The sequence below is a fragment of the Triticum aestivum genome, chromosome 5A (genome assembly GCF_018294505.1).
Source record: "Triticum aestivum cultivar Chinese Spring chromosome 5A, IWGSC CS RefSeq v2.1, whole genome shotgun sequence".
Classification (NCBI taxonomy): domain Eukaryota; kingdom Viridiplantae; phylum Streptophyta; class Magnoliopsida; order Poales; family Poaceae; genus Triticum; species Triticum aestivum.
The window spans coordinates 564170022-564191206 of record NC_057806.1 but is presented as its reverse complement, the minus strand read 5'-3'; the positions used below and the strand labels follow the sequence as shown (position 1 = coordinate 564191206).

Here is a 21185-nt window from a genome sequence, read left to right as displayed (position 1 = left end):
GCCGAAACGTTCGGCCGGTCATGGAGCTAGCGTTCGATCCACCTCGATCCAGTGTCGTCTGTCGCGCGTCCTCCTCCGAGTTTTTTTTCTTTTGCCTTACCTTCCTCTTCCTTTCACCACTCGACCTCCCTCCCTGGCTCCTTGTTTGATCCTCCCCTCCCCCCACCCCGCGTGACCTCAGGCACTGCCGGTGAGCACCGCAGCTTCTCTGGCGAGGCGTCCACCAGGAACAGATTTTTCAAGCCCACCTGTTGCATGTTCGGCGTTCCCCAACTTCAATTAAGGGGCTGTTTAGATTGTGACTATCTTTACCATATATTATCACACGAGTTTTGCAACACTTGCTTAAGTTGAGTTACTGGGTATCCACAATTCGGCGTCATCCCAACCTGCGCCTATCTATGCGACACCCCTGCAAATCAAAATCATAATTACATGTAGAGGCCATCAAAATCGTCCAAGAAAGTTACACTGCTGCGATTGCACCAAACATAACTCTGCTGCAATTGTGCCCAAACATAACATTCATTGCAACTTGTTTTGAATCACTTCAGATAGATACATCCACGCAAACCTGCATTTCTTTGGGTAAATTTGAAGAGCGCCTTCGAAGCCAACCAACAGGGTGGACAACACTACAGCATGGCTCAGCACAGAGCCAAAGAAGCTGGCGACAGCAGCAGCAGCAGCAGCAGCAACTATGCTGATGCTCAGCTGCATTGGCCTGGGAGACCATGTAACTACAAGAATAAATAGCACCAACAAAAGGCTCAAACTTCTCTTACCACTCCCTGTTGTCATTACAAGCCAAGGCTCTGCACCTCATCTAATTGTTATACATAATGACTAAGAAAAAAGATACAACAATCTCTCCAAACAAAACTGCGATCACAAAAACTGCAGCACGAGAGGAAATCCTTCCTGGCCCCGGTCTGCAACTCTTGGCGAAACGGTAGAATATAATCATCATGAAAAGCTACTCGTAGAAATTGGCACCTAAAATGTATGCTCCTTGAAAGCATCGTCATCAGTCGCAATAAAGCCTAATCATCGAGTCGGCACCGGCGGTGAACAACCACGGTTGTCTTGGGTGGAATTTGCAATCCAAAACTCCTGCAAAGCAACAAAACCAAAACATATAGTTACAGATACTTGCTATTTGCATAACCTTGTGTGGCTAACTGGTTAGCAAAATATATCATAGATAATTGTTATAAACAAAAATATATAGCTTCAAGCAACGCAAAATATAATATAAATACATATTTCCTTCTGGGCGTACAAAGTTGGATCCTGCCCAAATCTTGAATTTGCCTATGCATCCTTGCGAGCCCATATATACCTAGAGTGCTTGGTTCAATGGACACTGAAACTAAGTTTCTTCCGTGCGAATAATTTCAATTTAACAAGATACATGCTACAACATTACAGGCTCAATATTACGCTAGTCTGTCCCTGGTTCTCAAAAAAAATCCAAGCACCAACAAAGCAGGTACAGCTATAAGCAATTTACTGTAATTTGTAAGAAGTGATCAAATAGGAGAACATGGCATATCAGCACAAGCACATGTATGCTTCAGTTCAAACTCACGTCATATGGATTCGAGGACTCCAGAATGCAAGGTTCAAAGCAAAGTATATGACTTGCATTCTTCCAGTGAAAAACATAACGATGTAAACAGAGTTTAACCACTGCCATATATCTGTTTTGATCGAAATGTCTACGCAAATAAGAATCAACAAAAAATGTAAAATAATGCAAATTATAGAAACCACATGATGTATGACAATATACCTCTTCTATCTGAACTCAAATGGCCACGAAGAATCTCCAATGGCACAATAAGTGGGTTCTGGTTGAGATCAGCATAAACCATCCCATGGAACACATGGGCTGTACAATCCTCCGACGATGAGGCAAAAAGAGGGTATCTCCGGTGGAAAGTAACACTGGTTATATCCTTCGAGTGGTTCCTGAATTAAAGAAAATAAAATACAAAATATAAACTCATACAGAACAGGATAAGTATAACTAGTGGGTATTATCCATAAAAAGAACTGTATCTGATGTTTTTTTAAACAGAGCAGTAACTGAAACTGGAAAAAACATGAGAATTTCTTACAGTACAAAATTCAAAAAAACTAGACTAAACAGTGTAAATCATCGACATTTAATAGGGAACACTTTTGCGCATAGTGGTGATGTCGAGAAAGAATAGGTCGGCATGACTTTGAAGGCTAGCGTAATGGAGTCATCTGTGGCTGCATCAGATAGCAAAGCATGTGGCATGTACTGTTGCTTGATTAAAATAGGTGCCCACATCAGATGGAAAAGCATGTTGCCCGTATTGTACATTGTTATTAAAGCATTTAGTAATTAGTACATAAAAACACTTTGTAATAAGCTCCATAAAAAACATTAAGTTATCTGAAGTAAATTGAACAAAGAAAAGCTAAAATAATAAGCAACCGACTGCCTAAAACAGTAACATTGGCAACGTATCTATAGTTCTATACAAAAACTGAAACCAAAAATACAAGAAAGAAACTAAATGTAAGAGAGGTAGTACTTTAACATCTTGTACGGCCTTGTAGACAGATCAGTGTCAAACCAGCACAATTTACCATCTTTACTTCCCACAATAACATTATCGCCTGCATGAAAGAATTGCAATGCCAATAAAAAGGCGATCCAACAAACAATGTAGCACTACCATTAATTTAACCAATGGTTTACAGCTTAGAATAGCAAAGGTAATATGAACCAACTCAAGATTTATCAACTGGTAAATTAGTAATCAGTTGATTTTATACATACCACCAGGGTGGATAGAGATAGAGGAAATCTCACGAAGACCTGACTCCAGCTTCTTGACTACCTCTGCCTTTTGGAGATCATAAACCTGAACAAACTTCTTAGTGGCAACAAAGAACATCTTTTGAGTTGGATGGAATACTGCTGCAACAGGGAGTCCCGGCAATTTACGGAAAGGATGGTGAGAATGCTTCTTGGAGAGCTGATGCAACAGTACAGCCCTTGATTCACGTACAAAGGAATTAAGGTATACAAACGAAAGAAAAGATATTCAAAATGTGAAGAATCTGTTTACACACTATGTTGGCGGGGATGCATATCTACAGTAACTATGAATTGAAAGAGTGAGACCCAATAAAGAAAGAAAAGCACACAGCTCCAAAACAAAGAAAGAAAAGCCAATTTTGCTGGGGCACACACTTTAGAAACGTCGCAAATGATTATCTTGATATAGTTAGAATGTTGCATGGCAGCTCCAAGATTGAAACTAGAGAAAATTATTTTAGAACATATTTGTTATTATGCTCATGCATCACTTGTAAATTAAACAAAGCAAACAGGATATCAGTTGGCACGACTGTCGTGAAATAGTCTCCCTTTGAATGCCACTCCACGGTTGATGCAGCCTGAACAATAAAACAGATGTAAGCATGCGAACAAAAAGCCTACGCATTTAGGAGAATGATAAGTAACCCTCAAGTACTATACCCTATGATGAATCAATGTGATTCCGTCAAATTTGTCATTCTTCACCCACCTCACAGCTGGTTTCTTATCACCTGCAACATAATTAAATATTTAAGAACACACTGAATAAGATAGGTGGAAGAATTGTTTGCTTGACAACTACTATTACCATCATCTTCAGGGGTCGGTTCCTCGACATGGAGGAGCTGCTTTGTCCTCACTTGTGTTTCCTCATCCCCCACCTCAGCGTTAAGAAGCAGAAGATCACGGCCACTGCACAACATAAGATGAATGGTGAGAATGTGTAACACCAGAAAATGAAGTATACTTGTGAATGGCGAAGGCATACACAATAGCAGCCAGAATGGGCCTCTCAGGTGAAGGATTCCACGAAATATGATGGACATCAGCACCAACATTGAAAACCTTAAGACAGCGACCAGTTTCAACCTCCCAAACACGAATTGTTCCATCAGATGAACCTTCAGCAAAGAAGAACTGTAATATAAGACAGTGCCATGCTCAAGTTTATGAGATCATTTCATGCAGCAAAGGGGCCTTTTCACGGCCCAATTCCTCATCCTTCTACAAATATAACCCTCCATTTTTTGGAAACTTGAGATTGGTCAATAATATTTGCCATTACAGTTATGTTTCACAGCACTGTCATTTACTACTTTTGTATACGATGCATACTAATAAAGTTGGTCACATTGAAAATGTAAATTAACTAATAACATTGAGTTCATTACTATTTGAACCATCAGAACATTATCATAGAAAATAAGGACGCCGATAACTGCCACACGTGTGGCATGTAGTAACACCGCCCACACGTTTTTTACACTAAAGTTGCCATCCGGAAAAAAAATAAATCTGAAAAAAACTGAAACTTGCCATCCAAACAGAAAGTTGCCATGCTTCACAACTAAAGTTGCCATCCTCTTGTAACTAAAGTTGCCATCAAAAAACGTGTGGGCGGAATTGCTTCGTGCCACACGTGTGGGCGTTATCATTTGGGGAAAATAAATATCTACACTCTATACCTGATGCTATCCACTGCCCTGTTGCTTCAACTGACAGTGACGTCACTGGACCACCATGGCCCTTGAACTCAAGGTAACAAGTTCGTGGATATGGCCTCAGATCCTTTTTACTGGGTAACTTTGGCTTGAGCGACTCAGGATCAATGTTTATCTGTGGAATTGCCAAATAATCATCATGCATTGAAAAGAACATCACGATAATAAATGATAAACTGGAATCCAGGCAATAAAGGCCCATATATAGTCATGAAAAGAAGATAGATCCTCCACTTACACGCTTCTTGCGAGTTCTAGGACATAGATAAAGATCTAGGCACCGATCAAATCCTTCCCTAAGTGCCTTCTCGTAGGCAGGTACACTTCTAAGAGATTCAAATCTGCATAATCAATGGCACAATATAAAGGGGTGATGTAACTAAATTTCCTCAGACGAATCAGACCATGCATAAGAAAAATCGTAATGACAATGTAGAAGTAATACCGTCGTGGGATGAATTTTGGCCTGTCCTCCTCATACATAAGCTGGTAGTTATCTATCTCCTCTTGTGTGGGAATATATTCAACAGAAGGATTATACGACTCTTCATGACCTGAATAGAAGAAATTAATGGCATCATACACAATATAGAACATCAACTAAGAAACAGAAATGCCCAGTGCAAAACTGTTTCACATAATTTCAACAGAATGGGAGGTCATCAGGTCAAATAGATTGCCGAGAAGCTTTTCGAGTAAGCATGACATGGCTTGCAAAATGATGGCATGGTACCTGGCAAATTTGGTTTAGGTGCAGGAATGTAGCTCAAGCCTTGCCGCTTATTGTCTGCTGTATCAGTGTCATCTCCCCACAAGAGATAATAGTTTGGCTCATCCTTTGGCTTGTCAAACTTGATCCATCCTTTACGAATGGCTCTAACAAGTTTAACAACCTGCCATAAAGAACAATTGAGGTAAAAGATATAGTAAATAGCAATGCAAACTAATTATTAGTTATAAATGGCAGGCAAGAAACGTGATAGCACAAATGCAATTCCAAAGCAGTTTCAGAAAGAAACTAACAAATAAGTCCTGTGGAAATTAAGGCTATTTGACCAGTACTAAGTACTAACAGCATATAATCTCTATATTCTTGCTCAGCGAGAAAGCATATACAATACGAATCCAAAGCAGTTTCAGAGAGTACCTACAGAATTAGTCATATGGCTACTGAGTCTGTTTATGGAGTACTAATATCACATGATATAATTCAATGACTGCCCACAAAAATCTAGGCAACTGAACAAAAGTGAAAGTTGAACTAACATTAGTAATCCCTTGCTGCAACATGCGATAAATTAGTAGAGCGCAATCTGAAATCTAAACAGTAAACACTCCAAGGCAACCAGCAAAATATGAAAACTAGAAACACCTCACAATCATGAACTGAATTATTAAAGCAGGAACCCGTGACCTGCCAATAATCATGAGTTCACTGTCTCACAAATTTCTTAAAACATTCTGTATGAAACACATTTTAATAGGGTATTTCTTTTCTTAAGCAAGATACTTCAGATCTCGAACAGACAGATTAACAAGACATCCATGCACTTAGTTATATCTTATTAGAAATTAAAGAGCATGTAGATTTTATCAAAAGCTCTAACATAACATAGAAGATAAGGAAACTGATGATATACCTTCTTTTGCTCCCATTTTGAGGGCACAAACCGCCTCTTTGGCTCAGGAGCGTTAGAAAGTGGATGGCCTTTATCAGCATATTCAAACCAGTCAACATAATCCTACGAGAAAAGTTTACTCAGCCCATGTTGAGCATAATAGTTATATGTATAGAAAGGGGAAGGAAACCATAAATTGCAAAAGAATTAACTTCAGTGATCACCATATTCAAACCAGTCAACATAATACTAAGAGAAGTCTACTCGCTCTGTGTTGAACATTATAGAGAAAATGAAAGGAAACCATGAACTGTAAAAGAATAGCTTCAATTTGCATGCATGTACATAATCTCCACTGCCATGTCAACTACAGCTTAAATATTACTTGTACAGGTAAGTACAAGTTACATCCGTAAAAAATCAGTATTATGCATGACGCTTAGTAAATGCCAGCATGGAATTCACTTCTAAATGTTCATCTACACAGATTCACAAGCATAGTGACGATAGCAAATAATAACCACTATGCAGACCAACTAGGTCTTTTTTAGTTACAACATGAACACTTCAAATAAATGTTCGATGATATTGGCAGGTACACTTACTGGATATGGATCAACATTGGCATGTGGAGTCTTCCCCTTCATCATTCTACTAATTATCTTAGCTTCTTCCTTGGTAATCTTCACCTCCTCGGCATTATAGTCATCCCAAATCTTTAACCTATACTTGGCAACAGCAGGAAGTGAGGATGGGGCATTTAATCAGTAAGGAAATCCAGACCCACCTAACCTAGCAGCAGACAATGTGTGAATGAATGTAAGGGAGGAAAAACATTTTGCAAGACGTGTGAAATCTGGGGCACTGAACCATGAAATTTTTCAAAAACATTTTGACTCCATATCGTGCAAGACTGCAGGGATACTTGGCAAGGCTTTCTTATATCAGCTGAGTATATGCAGAGTTTAAAATCAGAACTGGGCATAGGCTAGTAGCTAGTCTTTGAGTATGACAGACTGGAGTGAGATGATAAAAGCACTTATACAGAAGCTAAACCGCTCAACATTTGTTCAGCCCCTGTTTCCTTAGCTGTAAGTAAAACTGAAGTTACATCAGACGGATAACTAATCCCATCCTGAAGTTCTCACGAGCACGTAGTAAGTTGGGCACACGACCCTATATAGCAGCCAATCGAGTTGGAGCCTCGTACCAGTCATCATCATTATCTTTGCTGCTGAGGAAGCTGTCGATTTTGCCCTCCCTGTCCCGCTTCTTGATCTTCCTCCCGGAGATGTCGTACCCGATGTGCTCCTCGTCCTTGTACCACTTAAGCGGCACGTCCCCGACGGTGTTCCGCGGCGCAACCTGCAGCACAGCAAAGCCAATTGATAATAGTCCGTCCGTCCGTCCCCGGGTACGCAACTAAAATGGCCGTGGAGCAGCTGAATCACCTCGTCCTCGGAGGAGTCGCTCTCTTCCGCCGCGGCATCATCCTCCTCCTCCAGGCCGTCGGAGTCGGCGTCGGAGCCAGAGCCCTCGCCGCTGTCCTCGAACGACAGCGATGCCTGCGGCGGCAGCAAGGACAACCCATCAGCGCTAAGTAGAAAATCGATGGGGTGAGTGGGGGAGCGGGGGCGGACCTCGTCGTCGTCGTCGTCCTCGGACCAGGCGCTGTCGCTCCACGGCGAGTCGTCGGGGGAGAGGTCGGCGGCGTCGTCCCCGCCGGGGGAGAGGGCGGCCTTGTCTTCTTCGTCGGCGCGCCCCATTCCGGACGGCGAGAGGCGCGGGGCTCGGGGTGGCGCGGTGGAGGAGGGAGGAGGCCGCCGCCTGGGCTGCTAGGGTTTTAGGAGGGGACGGACGGAGGGGAAAGAGTGTTCCTTCGCTTCGCTTTGCTCCTCGCTGTCGGGTGGATGCAAGAAGAAAGCCCCATGCCAAGGGCCGGGCCGGCCCAGCTTCCATCATCCATCATCATCGTGGTCCCGCGCCGGCCCAACGGACCAACCTAAGATTATAAGATTTTATTATATGGACTAGCTGAATGCTCCTGCGTTCTCAAAAAAAAAAAAGTTGAATGCTCCTGCGTTGCCACGAAATACAAAATGTGAGTAAACAAAGGTTAAAATTCAAAAATGTGTCAAATGTGACGGCGTGTGGTTTTCTATTTCTATTCGTACAACAACAAACTAATTCTAGTTCCCACTCCTTTCCTCCTCGGTCATCACCATATCGCCTTAATCGCCCTCTCCTTGCAAAGAAACAAAACAAATCAGCATCTTTCACCACCCTCTCAATGATGCAATAATTTAAGCTGGTGGAGGAAACTTTATAATTTACAATATTTCATAGGATGGAACATCCCAAAGAAAGCTAGCTTGATCCGTTTGCTTATGCATCAAGTCGTCCTTAGCAAAATTCTATTTCAACGAAAAAACAAGAGGTTTGTCCATTAAATAGAGTAATTATTTAAATACTTAGCCAGAGTATGGAAATGTAGAGGTTAATCTCTACTACCTAAAAAATATGTTCGGTTTCTGTCTCCCATCTTACATCGTCTGATCCCTTCGTCTGTCCCTCCCACCCTTCCATTGATTTTCATATGCTCCTGGGTTTTTGTTTAAAACGATTTTCATCTAGCCAGACAAACCCAATCAATATTTTGCAATATAATCAATTCATGTATGGCAATCAACATCTTATCTGGTAATGCATAACACAATTAACTCACTTCAATAATGGACGGTAATCTCTTCTATTTTTTCCTATCTAAAAAGAACGTACGAAAAAATTACCCTTGTTAACTCTGCCCCGAATGTTCCTTCCTCTCATGGTTCCCTATGCCTCGTCTCACTCAATCCCATCTCCTCGGTCCTCTCCTTTATTCGCTCCTCCTAATCGCCAACAGCCTAACCCTCCCCCTCGCCTCACTTGACTTGATCTGGCACCGCCTTGTTGAGGTGTCCAGCTATAGTCGGTGAAGCACTACAAGATCCTCATCTCCCCGAGCGACCTCTCCCGTGTATATGTGGCAACTCTGTATTGAGAAGGTCGTAAGCGACCCGACTATCCGGCGTGAGCTGCTCCATAACTTGCTTTTGCCGCCGGCCGCGGAACCTCGTCCCGTGGTGATGTGCCACGTGGTCCAGGTTTTGCATTGAAACTAATACAATTGTGAGGAACACGCTAGTGGATCTAGCAATCAAACTGGGGAAGGGAAGTAAATCGTGGAGATTTGAATTTCAAACAAAAAGCAGTGGTTGGAGCCGACCTGTTGCACCCATCCACACCCTCATGGCGAATCACTGACGCATCATGTTCCTAGCCTATCTTATTCCTTTCGTTCCAAGTTGCAATGATCGACAGAGAGAACTACTTATGGTTACAAGGTTCGACGAACTCAACTCTTGTAAGCCAACTGGGCTCTTTTCGTTCTCTCCTGGGTTGGGCCTTGTGAAAGTGCTAGTGATCGACTAGAGGGGGGTTGAATAGGCGATTTTTATGAAAGTCTTCAAAACATGGAAGTTTCAAAGACAAACGATAGAAATAAACCTATTACCATGCAGCGGAAGGTAGACTACACTAGGCAAACCATAGTCAAGTATTCAATGAAGTGAAAGCACAATGACTAATAGCAGCTGGGCAGTAAATATAAGGTAGGAAGATATTGTGAAGCCAATCAGAACAAGCAGTCACTAGTGAAGACAAAAGATAATGCAATCATACAATGACTTCACAAGGACCAACAGTAAGTAAAGGGAAGGGAAGGATGAAACCAGTGACTCGTTGAAGACAATGATTTGTTGGACCAGTTCCAGTTGCTGTGACAACTATACTTTTGGTTAGGGAGGCTGAGATTCAACTCAGAAGACCTCGTCTTCACCTTATTCCCCTTGAGCTAAGGACACCCAGTCCTCGCCCAATCACTCTGGTAAGTCTTCAAGGTAGACTTCCAAACCTTCACAGACTTTGTTCACCGGCGGTCCATAATGACTCTTGGATGCTCAGAACGCGACGCCTAAACGGCTGGAGGATTCACAGTCCTCAAGTGTAAAAATTCTTCAGATCACACAGACAGGAAGACTTAAGTGATGCCTAACACTCTTTGGCTCTGGGTGTTTAGGGCTTTATCCTCGCAAGGAATTCTCTCGCAAAGGCTTCGAGGTGGGTTGCTCTCAAACGACAAAAGCCGTACTCTAACTCTAAGCAGCCAATCGTTTATGGTTGTAGGGGGTGGGCTATTTATAGCCACTAGGCAACCCGACCTGATTTGTCCGAAATGACCCTGGGTCACTAAGGAACTGACACGTGTTCCAACGGTCAGATTTCAAACACACACCGCAACTTTACTTGGGCTACAAGCAAAGCTGACTTATCCAACGTTGGACAAGATTTGCTCTCATAGTCTTCACTCGAAGACATAGAATTTTTGGTTAAGCATCACTTCAGTCATTCTGACTGGTTCTCTTGGACCCCACTTAACAGTACGGTGGTTCCTACAACTCATCAAAGAAAAACACAGAACGACGAAATTGCTAAGTCTTCGCGCTCCATAGTCTTCACGCGATGTCTTCTCTTATCATAGTCTTCAATGTGAATGTCTTCACATACCACCTCTGACTTCAATGTCTTCATACATTTTTAGGGGTCATCTCTGGTAGGAAAACCGAATCAATGAGGGACTTCTACCTGTGTTATCCTGCAATTCTCACAAACACATTAGTCCCTCAACTAGGTTTGTCGTCAATACTCCAAAACCAACTAGGGGTGGCACTAGATGCTATATATGAGAAAGACAATCAAATCAACATAGTGAAGATAAGCATGCAGACAAGTTGAGATTGAAGTCAAACCAAATGTGAAGACATTCCAAACGTAACGCCATGAGTGAAACACTTCAAACAGAAAATTTTGGTGGTGGCGTTACCCACCGTATAGGAAGTATTAGACCCAGACACGACGCACAATTATCGCGGCGCTCCGAAGTCAAATTCCACATTAATATATTCACACTTAGAATGTAAGTCTTCATTGATTGAAGATATACTTTACTTCGTGTGTTGCACATCTAAGTCATCAATATGCATAAGTGTTAGGATGTGTGCCTGATCACAGGACATTTGAGGATTCCAAGATATTTAGCTCACACCGTAACTTGCAAAACCTCTTCTCACCCAAGGGCTTGGTGAAGATATCTGCCAATTGCTCTTCAGTGTTGACGTGTATGATATCAATATCTTCCTTCACAACATGATCTCTAAGAAAGTGATGACGAATTTCAATGTGCTTTGTCTTCGAGTGCTGAACTGGGTTGTTGGCAATCTTGATGGCGCTTTTGTTGTCGCAGTAGAGTGGCACTTGCTTCAGATGAATGCCATAGTCTTTGAGTGTTTGCTTCATCCATAGAAGCTGAACGCAGCAAGATCCAGCAGCAATGTATTCAGATTCAGCAGTGGAGAGAGATACACAGTTATGCTTCTTTGAAGACCAACATACAAGTGATCGTCCCAGAAAATGACATGTGCCTGATGTAGACTTGCGATCCACCTTGTCACCAGCATAATCAGCATCCGAGAATCCAACCAGATCAAACTCTGAGCCCTTTGGATACCATAATCCTAGTGTTGGGGTGTGAGCCAAATATCTGAGAATTCGCTTCACAGCTAAGTGATGTGATTCCTTTGGTGCCGCTTGGAATCGAGCACACATGCAACACTAAGCATAATATCTGGCCTAGATGCACATAGATAAAGTAAAGAACCAATCATGGAGCGGTATACCTTTTGATCGAACTCTTTACCATTGTCGTCGGGACCCAGATGATGTTTGGCTGGCATTGGCGTCGTGAAGCCTTTGCAGTCTTGCATCCCAAATTTCTTCAGGCAATCTTTGAGGTACTTCTCTTGAGATATGAAGATGCTGTTGCGTTGCTGACGTATTTGAAGACCAAGGAAGAACTTCAGCTCACCCATCATGGACATCTGATATTGCTCTTGCATCATATATCCAAACTCATCAGTGTATTTCTGATTGGTGCAGCCGAAGATAATGTCATCCACATATATTTGGCACACAAACAGTTCACCATCATATGTCTTCGTGAAGAGAGTGGGGTCGAGGGAACCAGGTTTGAAGCCTTTGCTCTTCAGGAAGTCTTTGAGTGTGTCATACCAAGCCCGAGGGGCTTGTTTGAGGCCATACAGTGCCTTGTTGAGTTTGTACACCATGTCATGATGTTTTGGATCTTCAAAGCCAGGCGGTTGTGCAACGTACACTTCTTCTTCAATCTTGCCATTGAGAAAAGCGCTCTTCACATCCATTTGATACAGAATAATGTTATGATGATTTGCATAGGCCAGTAGTATGCGTATGGCTTCAAGTCTAGCCACAGGAAAAAATGTTTCATCGAAGTCAATCCCTTCAACTTGAGTGTACCCTTGAGCAACAAGACGAGCTTTGTTTCTGACAACTTGACCATGCTCATCTTGCTTGTTGTGATATATCCATTTGGTGCCTATTATATTGTGCTTGCGAGGATCAGGATGCTTAACCAGTTCCCATACATTATTCAGCTCAAACTGTTGAAGCTCTTCTTGCATAGCTTGAATCCATGAAGGCTTCTTCAACTTTCTTGGGTTCAGATATTGAGACGAATGCGAAGTGCCCACAGAAATTTGCTAGATGTGTTGCCCTTGCCACAGAACTTTCTTGGGTGCATTGATGCTATCAATTATTCTCTCAATATGTACTTCATTTGCAACACGAGGATGTATAGGACAAAGATTTTGCTCTTGCTGATCATTGTCATCGTTAGAAGGATTGTCTTCAGGCTGAGCATTGTCTTCTGTTTGTTCAGGTGCGGAGATGATAAGTTCCTCTTCAGGCTGAGATTCAGATGGTATGATTTCTCCAGTTCCCATAAGTTTGATTGATTCACTGGATGTAACTTCATCTAGCACATTTGGCAGGTGCTCTCTTTGTGAGCCGTTAGTCTCATCGAACCACACATCCACTGTTTCAACCACTTTATAGTGAAAAAGGTTGAAGACTCTGTAGGAGTGCGAATCCTTTCCATATCCAAGCATAAAACCTTCATGTGCTTTTGGTGCAAATTTTGAAGTGTGATGTGGATCCTTGATCCAGCACCTGGCACCAAATACTCTGAAGTAACTGACATTTGGCTTCTTGCCAGTAAGGAGCTCATAGGATGTCTGGTTCAGAAGCTTATGAAGATAAAAACGGTTGATGATATGGCATGCAGTGTCAATGGCTTCAGGCCAGAACTTTCTTGGAGTCTTGTATTCATCAAGCATTGTCTGGGCCATCTCAATGAGTGTTCTGTTCTTGCGTTCCACAACACCATTCTGCTGCGGTGTGTACGGAGCTAAGAATTCATGTGTAATGCCCAAAGTATCAAGATAAGTGTCTAGACCAGTGTTCTTGAATTCAGTGCTATTGTCACTTCTGATGTGCTTGATCTTGATGCCATAGTTGTTCATGGCTCGATTGGCGAAGCGTCTGAAGACATCCTGCACTTCAGTCTTGTAGAGGATTATATGCACCCAAGTATATCTTGAATAATCATTAACAATGACAAAGCCATAGAGACAAGCAGTAGTAGTAAGAGTTGAGTAATGAGTGGGACCGAAAAGGTCCATGTGGAGCAGTTCGAAGGGTTGAGTCGTTGTCATGATTGTCTTCGAGGGATGCTTGGCCCTCGTCATCTTTCCTGCTTCACAGGCATCGCATAAGTGATCCTTCTTGAACTTGACACCCTTGATGCCTATGACATGCTTCTTCCTTGCAAGGGTGTGGAAGTTCCTCATGCCAGCATGCCCTAGCCTCCGATGCCAGAGCCAGCATTCAGAAGCTTTTGCTAGAAGACATACGGCAAGTTGTGGTCCTGCTGAGAAATCTACCACGTACAAATCATCTTTCCGATACCCTTCAAACACTAGAGACTTGTCAGATTCCATTAGAACAAGGCAACGATATTTTCCAAACATCACAATCATGTTTAAATCACAAAGCATTGAGACAGACATTAAGTTGAAACCAAGGGATTCAACAAGCATGACTTTATCCATGTGTTGATCCTTTGAGATTGCAACTCTACCTAGACCCAATACCTTGCTTTTACCAGTGTCAGCAAATGTGATGTGACTTTTGTCAGATGGACGTAAGGTTGAGTCCATGAGAAGACTTCGCTTGCCAGTCATGTGATTAGTACACCCACTATCAATAATCCATTCTGAAGCAGCTGGTGTCGTACCCTACAGTGCAGTTAGGGGGATAGGCTTCACGAAGAGAATTGTGAAGCATAAACATTTGACGAGCAAGTGGATTATGAAAGCTTAGATCAAGGTTAGGACTGATAGGGCAAGTAGCAAGCGACTCAGGAACAAAATACATAATAAGACCATTTGGGCATTTGATCTTGCGCCCTACAAGATGTTTAAGGTCCCCAGCAATAGCTTCAGACGATTTTGGTTTTCGGCTGGAGACCTTTCCCTGCAAAAGAGAGTTAAGCTTTCTTAGCCACCCACATCTTCAAGGGTGGCTTCGAAGCAATGAGTCTAAGTGCAGCATCTGAGAACTTTGGCTTTGGAGCCCTAGCAAAAAATCTTGCAGGTGGACAATAGTACTCATAAGAATAAGCAGAATAGTTCTTGGTCTTATGAACATGGCGGTTTGATGAACATCGCTCATATTCATAGACCTGAGTATGGCTTCCCTGCAAAACATTTGCATTAGTGTGACTCAGGTGATTCCTCTGTCTATATGAAGCCTTTGGGCATATGAAGCCTGTGGTCTAGGATTTGTCTTCTTTACTTGTGGTGTCATGACGACATTCACAGGAAGATTCTCCAAACACCTTTTCGGCACCCAGACCTTCTTCATATGCGGCCCATTCCTGTAGTTAGTACCAATATACCTGGCAAACACTTCACCATTCTGATTCTTAAACAGTTTATAGTTTGCATCAAAGGATTCATCAATAACAATGGGATTAGCACAAGTGAAGCCAGATAGGGTGGATGGATCCGCTGAAGGTTCCTTTGCAGCAACCCATGTGGTTTTGGGGTACTGCTCAGGTTTCCAGTAAGAGCCATCAGCATTCATTTTCCTTTCGAACCCAACACCCTCTTTCCTAGGGTTTCGGTTTAGGATCTGCCTTTTGAGGACATCACATAATGTCTGATGCTCTTTGAGACTTTTGTACATCCCTGTTTCAAGCAATGTCTTCAACCTAGCATTCTCATCAACAATAGCAGTGGTATCCTCAGCAGAGGGGTTAGTTACCACATCAACAGTTGAAGATATTGCAACAGTAGCAGCAGTAGAACATTCAGCAACAGAAGTAGCATTATCACGCTCAAGGCATTTAAGACATGGAGGTTCAAATCCTTCCTGAGCTGAACTGATCTGTTCAGCGCAAAGTGACTCGTTTTCCTTTTGAAGATCTTCATGAGCCGCTCTAAATTTCTCAAGATCTTGCTTCCTTTGAAGATAATCATAGGAAAGCTTTTCATGAGTTGTTGAGAGCGTTTCATGACGACTTTCAAGTTCCTCATACTTAACGTGAAGATTTTTTATGTCTTCAATTAAGGACTAAGATCGAGTCATTTCAGCGTCTAACAGATCATCGCTTTTGTCTAACAGTTTTTGAATATGTTCCATAGCTTTCTGTTGTTCAGTTGCAATTTTAGCAAGTGTTTTGTAGCTGGGTTTGGAACCACAATCAGAGTCATCTTCACTAGATGTTTGATAGTGAGTAGTGCGTGTGTTTACCTTGGCACCGCGTGCCATGAAGCAGTAGGTAGGAGCGGAGTAGTCCTTGTCATTTGCATCGGTGTCGGTGATGAAGTCATTGTCTTCAGTGTTGAAGATGGACTTGGCAACGTATGCTGTAGCCAGACTCGCAACGCCAGAATCGGACTCCTCCTCAGACTCCACCTCCGCCTCCTTAGAAGCGGACTCCTCCTCTGAATCCATTTCCTTGCCAACAAACGCACGTGCCTTGCCAGATGAGCTCTTCTTGTGTGATGAAGACTTTGAGGAAGACTTGGAAGAAGACTTTGAGTATTTCTTCTTCTTCTTGTCGTCAAAGTCATACTCCTTGCTCTTCTTCTTCTTCTTGTTCTCATTGTCCCACTGCGGACACTCAGAGATGTAGTGGCCAGATTTCTTGCACTTGTGGCATGTTCTCTTCTTGTATTCATGAGCAGAAGCTTCATCATTCCTTGAGCTTGATCGTGAAGACTTTCTGAAGCCTTTCTTCTTGGTGAATTTTTGGAACTTATTCACAAGCATAGCAAGCTCCTTTCCAATGTCTTCAGGATCATCAGAACTGCTGTCAGATTCTTCTTCAGATGAGGAGACAGCTTTTGCCTTCAAGGCACGAGTTCGCCCATAGTTGGGAATATAGATGTCTCTTTTCTCAGAAAGCTGAAACTCGTGTGTGTTGAGCCTCTCAAGTATGTCAGCCGGATCGAGTGTCTTGAAAAGTCAGGACGTTCTTGAATCATCAGGGCTAGAGTGTCAAACGAGCTGTCAAGTGATCTCAGGAGTGTCTTGACGACTTCATGCTTTGTGATCTCAGTGGCGCCGAGAGCTTGAAGCTCATTTGTGATGTCAGTGAGTCGATCAAACATGAGCTGGACATTCTCATTGTCATTTCTCTTGAAGCGGTTGAAGAGGTTGCGAAGGACACTGATTCTCTGATCTCTCTGGGTTGAGACGCCTTCATTGACCTTGGAGAGCCAGTCCCAGACTAGCTTAGATGTTTCCAAAGCACTCACGCGGCCATACTGTCCTTTGGTCAGATGACCACAGATGATGTTCTTGGCAGTGGAGTCCAGTTGAACGAACTTCTTGACATCAGCAGCGGTGACACCTTCACCAGCCTTGGGAACGCCATTCTTGACGACATACCATAGGTCGACATCAATGGCTTCAAGATGCATGCGCATCTTATTCTTCTAGTAGGGATATTCAGTTCCATCGAAGACGGGGCATGCAGCGGAGACTTTAATTATCCCTACATTCGACATAGCTAAAACTCCAGGTGGTTAAACCGAATCACACAGAACAAGGGAGTACCTTGCTCTGATACCAATTGAAAGTGCTAGTGATCGACTAGAGGGGGGGTGAATAGGCGATTTTTATGAAAGTCTTCAAAACATGGAAGTTTCGAAGACAAACGATAGAAATAAACCTATTACCATGTAGCGGAAGGTAGACTACACTAGGAAAACCATAGTCAAGTATTCAATGAAGTGAAAGCACAATGACTAATAGCAGCTAGGCAGTAAAGATCAGGTAGGAAGATATTGTGAAGCCAATCAGAACAAGCAGTCACTCAGTGAAGACAAAAGATAATGCAATCATACAATGACTTCACAAGGACCAACGGTAAGTAAAGGGAAGGGAAGGATGAAACCAGTGACTCGTTGAAGACAATGATTTGTTGGACCAGTTCCAGTTGTTGTGACAACTGTACGTCTGGTTAGGGAGGCTGAGATTCAACTCAGAAGACCTCGTCTTCACCTTATTGCCCTTGAGCTAAGGACACCCAGTCCTCGCCCAATCACTCTGGTAAGTCTTCAAGGTAGACTTCCAAACCTTCATAGACTTCGTTCACCGGCGATCCACAATGACTCTTGGATGCTCAGAACGCGACGCCTAACCGGCTGGAGGATTCATAGTCCTCAAGTGTAAAAAGTCTTCAGATCACACAGACAGGAAGACTTAAGTGATGCCTAACACTCTTTGGCTCTGGGTGTTTAGGGCTTTATCCTCGCAAGGAATTCTCTCTCAAAGGCTTCGAGGTGGGTTGCTCTCAAACGACAAAAGCCATACTCTAACTCTGAGCAGCCAACCGTTTATGGTTGTAGGGGGTGGGCTATTTATAGCCACTAGGCAACCCGACTTGATTTGTCCGAAATGACCCTGGGTCACTAAGGAACTGACACATGTTCCAACGGTCAGATTTCAAACACACATGGCAACTTTACTTGGGATACAAGCAAAGCTGACTTATCCAACTCTGGACAAGATTTGCTCTCATAGTCTTCACTCGAAGACATAGGATTTTTGGTTAAGCATCACTTCAGTCATTCTGACTGGTTCTCTTGGACCCCACTTAACAGTACGGTGGTTCCTATGACTCATCAAAGAAAAACACAGAACGAAGAAACTGTTAAGTCTTCGCGCTCCATAGTCTTCACGCGATGTCCTCTCTTATCATAGTCTTCAATGTGAATGTCTTCACATACCACCTCTGAATTCAATGTCTTCATACATTTTTAGGGGTCATCTCTGGTAGGAAAACCGAATCAATGAGGGACTTCTACCTGTGTTATCCTGCAATTCTCACAAACACATTAGTCCCTCAACTAGGTTTGTCGTCAATACTCCAAAACCAACTAGGGGTGGCACTAGATGCACTTACACCTTGTCTTCGTTGATACCATCTCCTGAGCTAGGTGTAGACATGCTAACACGACGAGGGCAAGCAGCTTGGGTTGTTGTCGGTGTCAAAACCGGCAGATCTCGGGTAGGGGGTCCCGAACTGTGCGTCTAAGGACCGATGGTAACAGGAGACAGGGGACACGATGTTTACCCAGGTTCAAGCCCTCTTGATGGAGGTAATACCCTACTTCCTGCTTGATTGACTTTGATGAGTATAGGGGTTACAAGAGTTGATCTACCTCGAGATCATATGTTGTGGTCTAAACCCTACAAGTATGATGAGTAATGTCATCATAATCTACCGACTAGCCTGGCCTCGGCTTATATAATGTACCAGAGGCCTAGGATAACAAGGGTCCTAGTTGAATACGCTAGTGGAGAGGAGTCCTTGTCTTGATCACTAAGTCTTGTGGAATCTTCCTCGTGTATACATCGGCTGTCCGAACTGGCCCATGAGCTTACGGCCATGGGGGTCCTCGGCCCAATCCAACTGATTGGGAGGACGACATGGTGAGTACCCCCTAGTCTAGGACACTGTCAGTACCCCCTGAACCGATCTTCAAGTTGGGGACGCTCCTCGATTCTTCCGAACTGTTCTTCATCTTCGGTCATCGGTCTTGAAAACTGGTTCAACAAATCTTCCCATCTTCGGTCTTGAGGATCGCCGAAGTAAATCCGAAGAGTTTACACGTCGGGTATCCGAGGAGCCCCTTTAAGTTCTCGACCTTTATCAATGCCTTGTTATTTTTATGCCACACCTCGGGTTTGAAGTTGTTCCCGGGCGGCAACGTCCTCCTGCGTCCGAGCTCCAACGCTGGACTGCATTCGAGGTATATTTTGCAGTCGAGCACCAACGCCGGATCGCTTTCAAGCTCCAACGCCGGAATGTATCCGAGCTCCAACGCCGGACTATGTCCAAGCTCCAACACCGGACTGTATCTGAGCTCCAACGCTGGACTATATCCGAGGTGTCATAAATTACCCTGGTTCAAAAAAGTTGAAGGAGTTTAGCCGAGCTTAATGCCGGAAATGCCCCCTATGGAGCTAGCCACTAGCGCTGAGCTTTATGCCAGACTGCTTCCGAGGTGGTGCACCACCCCGATTGCGGGCCGATTTTTTGTCAATATTTTTGATTGGTGCAATTTATTCTCTGCCGAGATATATAGTCAGTAGCCCTCAGGTGTGTATCGGTCTAAAACCTGAGATGCACCTGAAGGATGACATAAGACCGCTGATCCCAGTAGCCCCTGAGACTCAGGTTGATTCACAAAATCGGCCTGAGGATCAACTCCTAGCTCGATAGAATACTTCTGGACACAAAAAGCGGTGTGCAAATTCCTCGAGGCTCAGGTTGGGTGTGGCCGACCAACCTGAGGATCATAATCTCCTCGAAAGCTATATTGCACTTTAAATATTCTGCATTGGATTATCAATGCAGTAGCCCCCGAGACACTGGTCGGGTGGCAAACCAGATCAGGGGATCGATACTCCCCTTTCAATATTAGTGAATGATAAGCCCGAAGCCCAGTAGCCCCCGGGCCTTAATGTGGGCATGGTGACCGAATTAAGGATCGATATCCAGAGTAAAACCACAAATTATGTGTAATGATTCTACGTATCCAAGTACTTTACATCATTAATGCTCGGATCCGCACTGTACAAAACTTTGTTGGCAGACCATCGGCTTCAACCTCCTCGGCCAGAAGCCGGGGAGTGTTTGTCCTACTTTATAAAGCCGTTATAGGGGCAAAGATTTATGGAAAACAAGGCAATCCGGCCATACGGTTTTATAAACAAAGGTATGCGGAGAGATATGTTATATTACTTAATGTAAGAAACATCTTCCAAGGAAAATAGTCCCGCTATCGGTTCCTTTCTTTGGGTCGTCATGCTTATCATGATCATGAAACCTCACCTCCGATCAATGTCGGAGGAAAATATTGAGGATTTAGTTCGGGGAAAGTTCCCGAACTCTGTGGTATTAATGAACCAAAATTTTTACTTCCGTCATTGCCGACCAATGTGATCCTTTAAGATCGCTAGCTTTCGCCTTCATCCAGTCTGAGGTACTAACTCGTATGACCTGGTAGTAACAATCACAGAGGTGCTCCCTTTACCGCCTAGCCGAACAATCAGGAACGTAGGGGTAAGCACAGGAGCCAGGCAACCCAGCTTGGCAAAAATCTTAAGTCAAATTGATGCATATTTATGGCTTTATAACGATGATTATGGAAGACAGTCCTTGTATATTAAATACAAACGCCGATGATATATTTATTTTGACTCTGTTGCGACCGTTTATCACTTAAACGTGGCCCATCATCGGCTTCTACCCCTTTGTAGATACTACACAGGGTGTCTCCGCAATAACAAGACAACCCTTAGCCGACGTCTCGGTGCCCGAAGGCGGTTGTATGAGCAGAAACGAGGCAATTAGATATGCGAGCTTTCTAACTTTCACTTAGTCATAGGAACTTTTAAACTGGGGAAGCTAGCTACGAGCCCCCGGTTAGT

The 21185-nt window shown here is 43.3% G+C and overlaps 1 protein-coding gene across 2 annotated transcripts; it reads right to left on the bottom strand.

Annotated features, from left to right (window-relative positions):
- Positions 1 to 753: 753 nt before the first annotated feature.
- LOC123104805 (ribosome biogenesis protein BOP1 homolog) lies at positions 754 to 8105 on the bottom strand. Of its 2 annotated transcripts, XM_044526704.1 has the most exons (17): positions 7844 to 8105; positions 7655 to 7768; positions 7414 to 7568; positions 6809 to 6926; positions 6225 to 6326; positions 5318 to 5477; positions 5030 to 5138; positions 4823 to 4925; positions 4549 to 4699; positions 3852 to 3984; positions 3672 to 3775; positions 3524 to 3594; positions 3381 to 3441; positions 2819 to 3046; positions 2571 to 2655; positions 1796 to 1974; positions 754 to 1113 (listed from the first exon to the last, which is right to left on the bottom strand). In XM_044526704.1, the coding sequence occupies exons 1-17, from the start codon at positions 7967 to 7969 to the stop codon at positions 1028 to 1030; spliced, it is 2085 nt and encodes a 694-aa protein (XP_044382639.1). In that variant the 5' UTR covers positions 7970 to 8105; the 3' UTR covers positions 754 to 1027. The 2 variants fall into 2 exon arrangements, with proteins under 2 accessions (XP_044382639.1, XP_044382638.1); XM_044526703.1 differs by having other exon boundaries at positions 7655 to 8100.
- Between the last annotated feature and the right edge of the window lie 13080 nt (positions 8106 to 21185).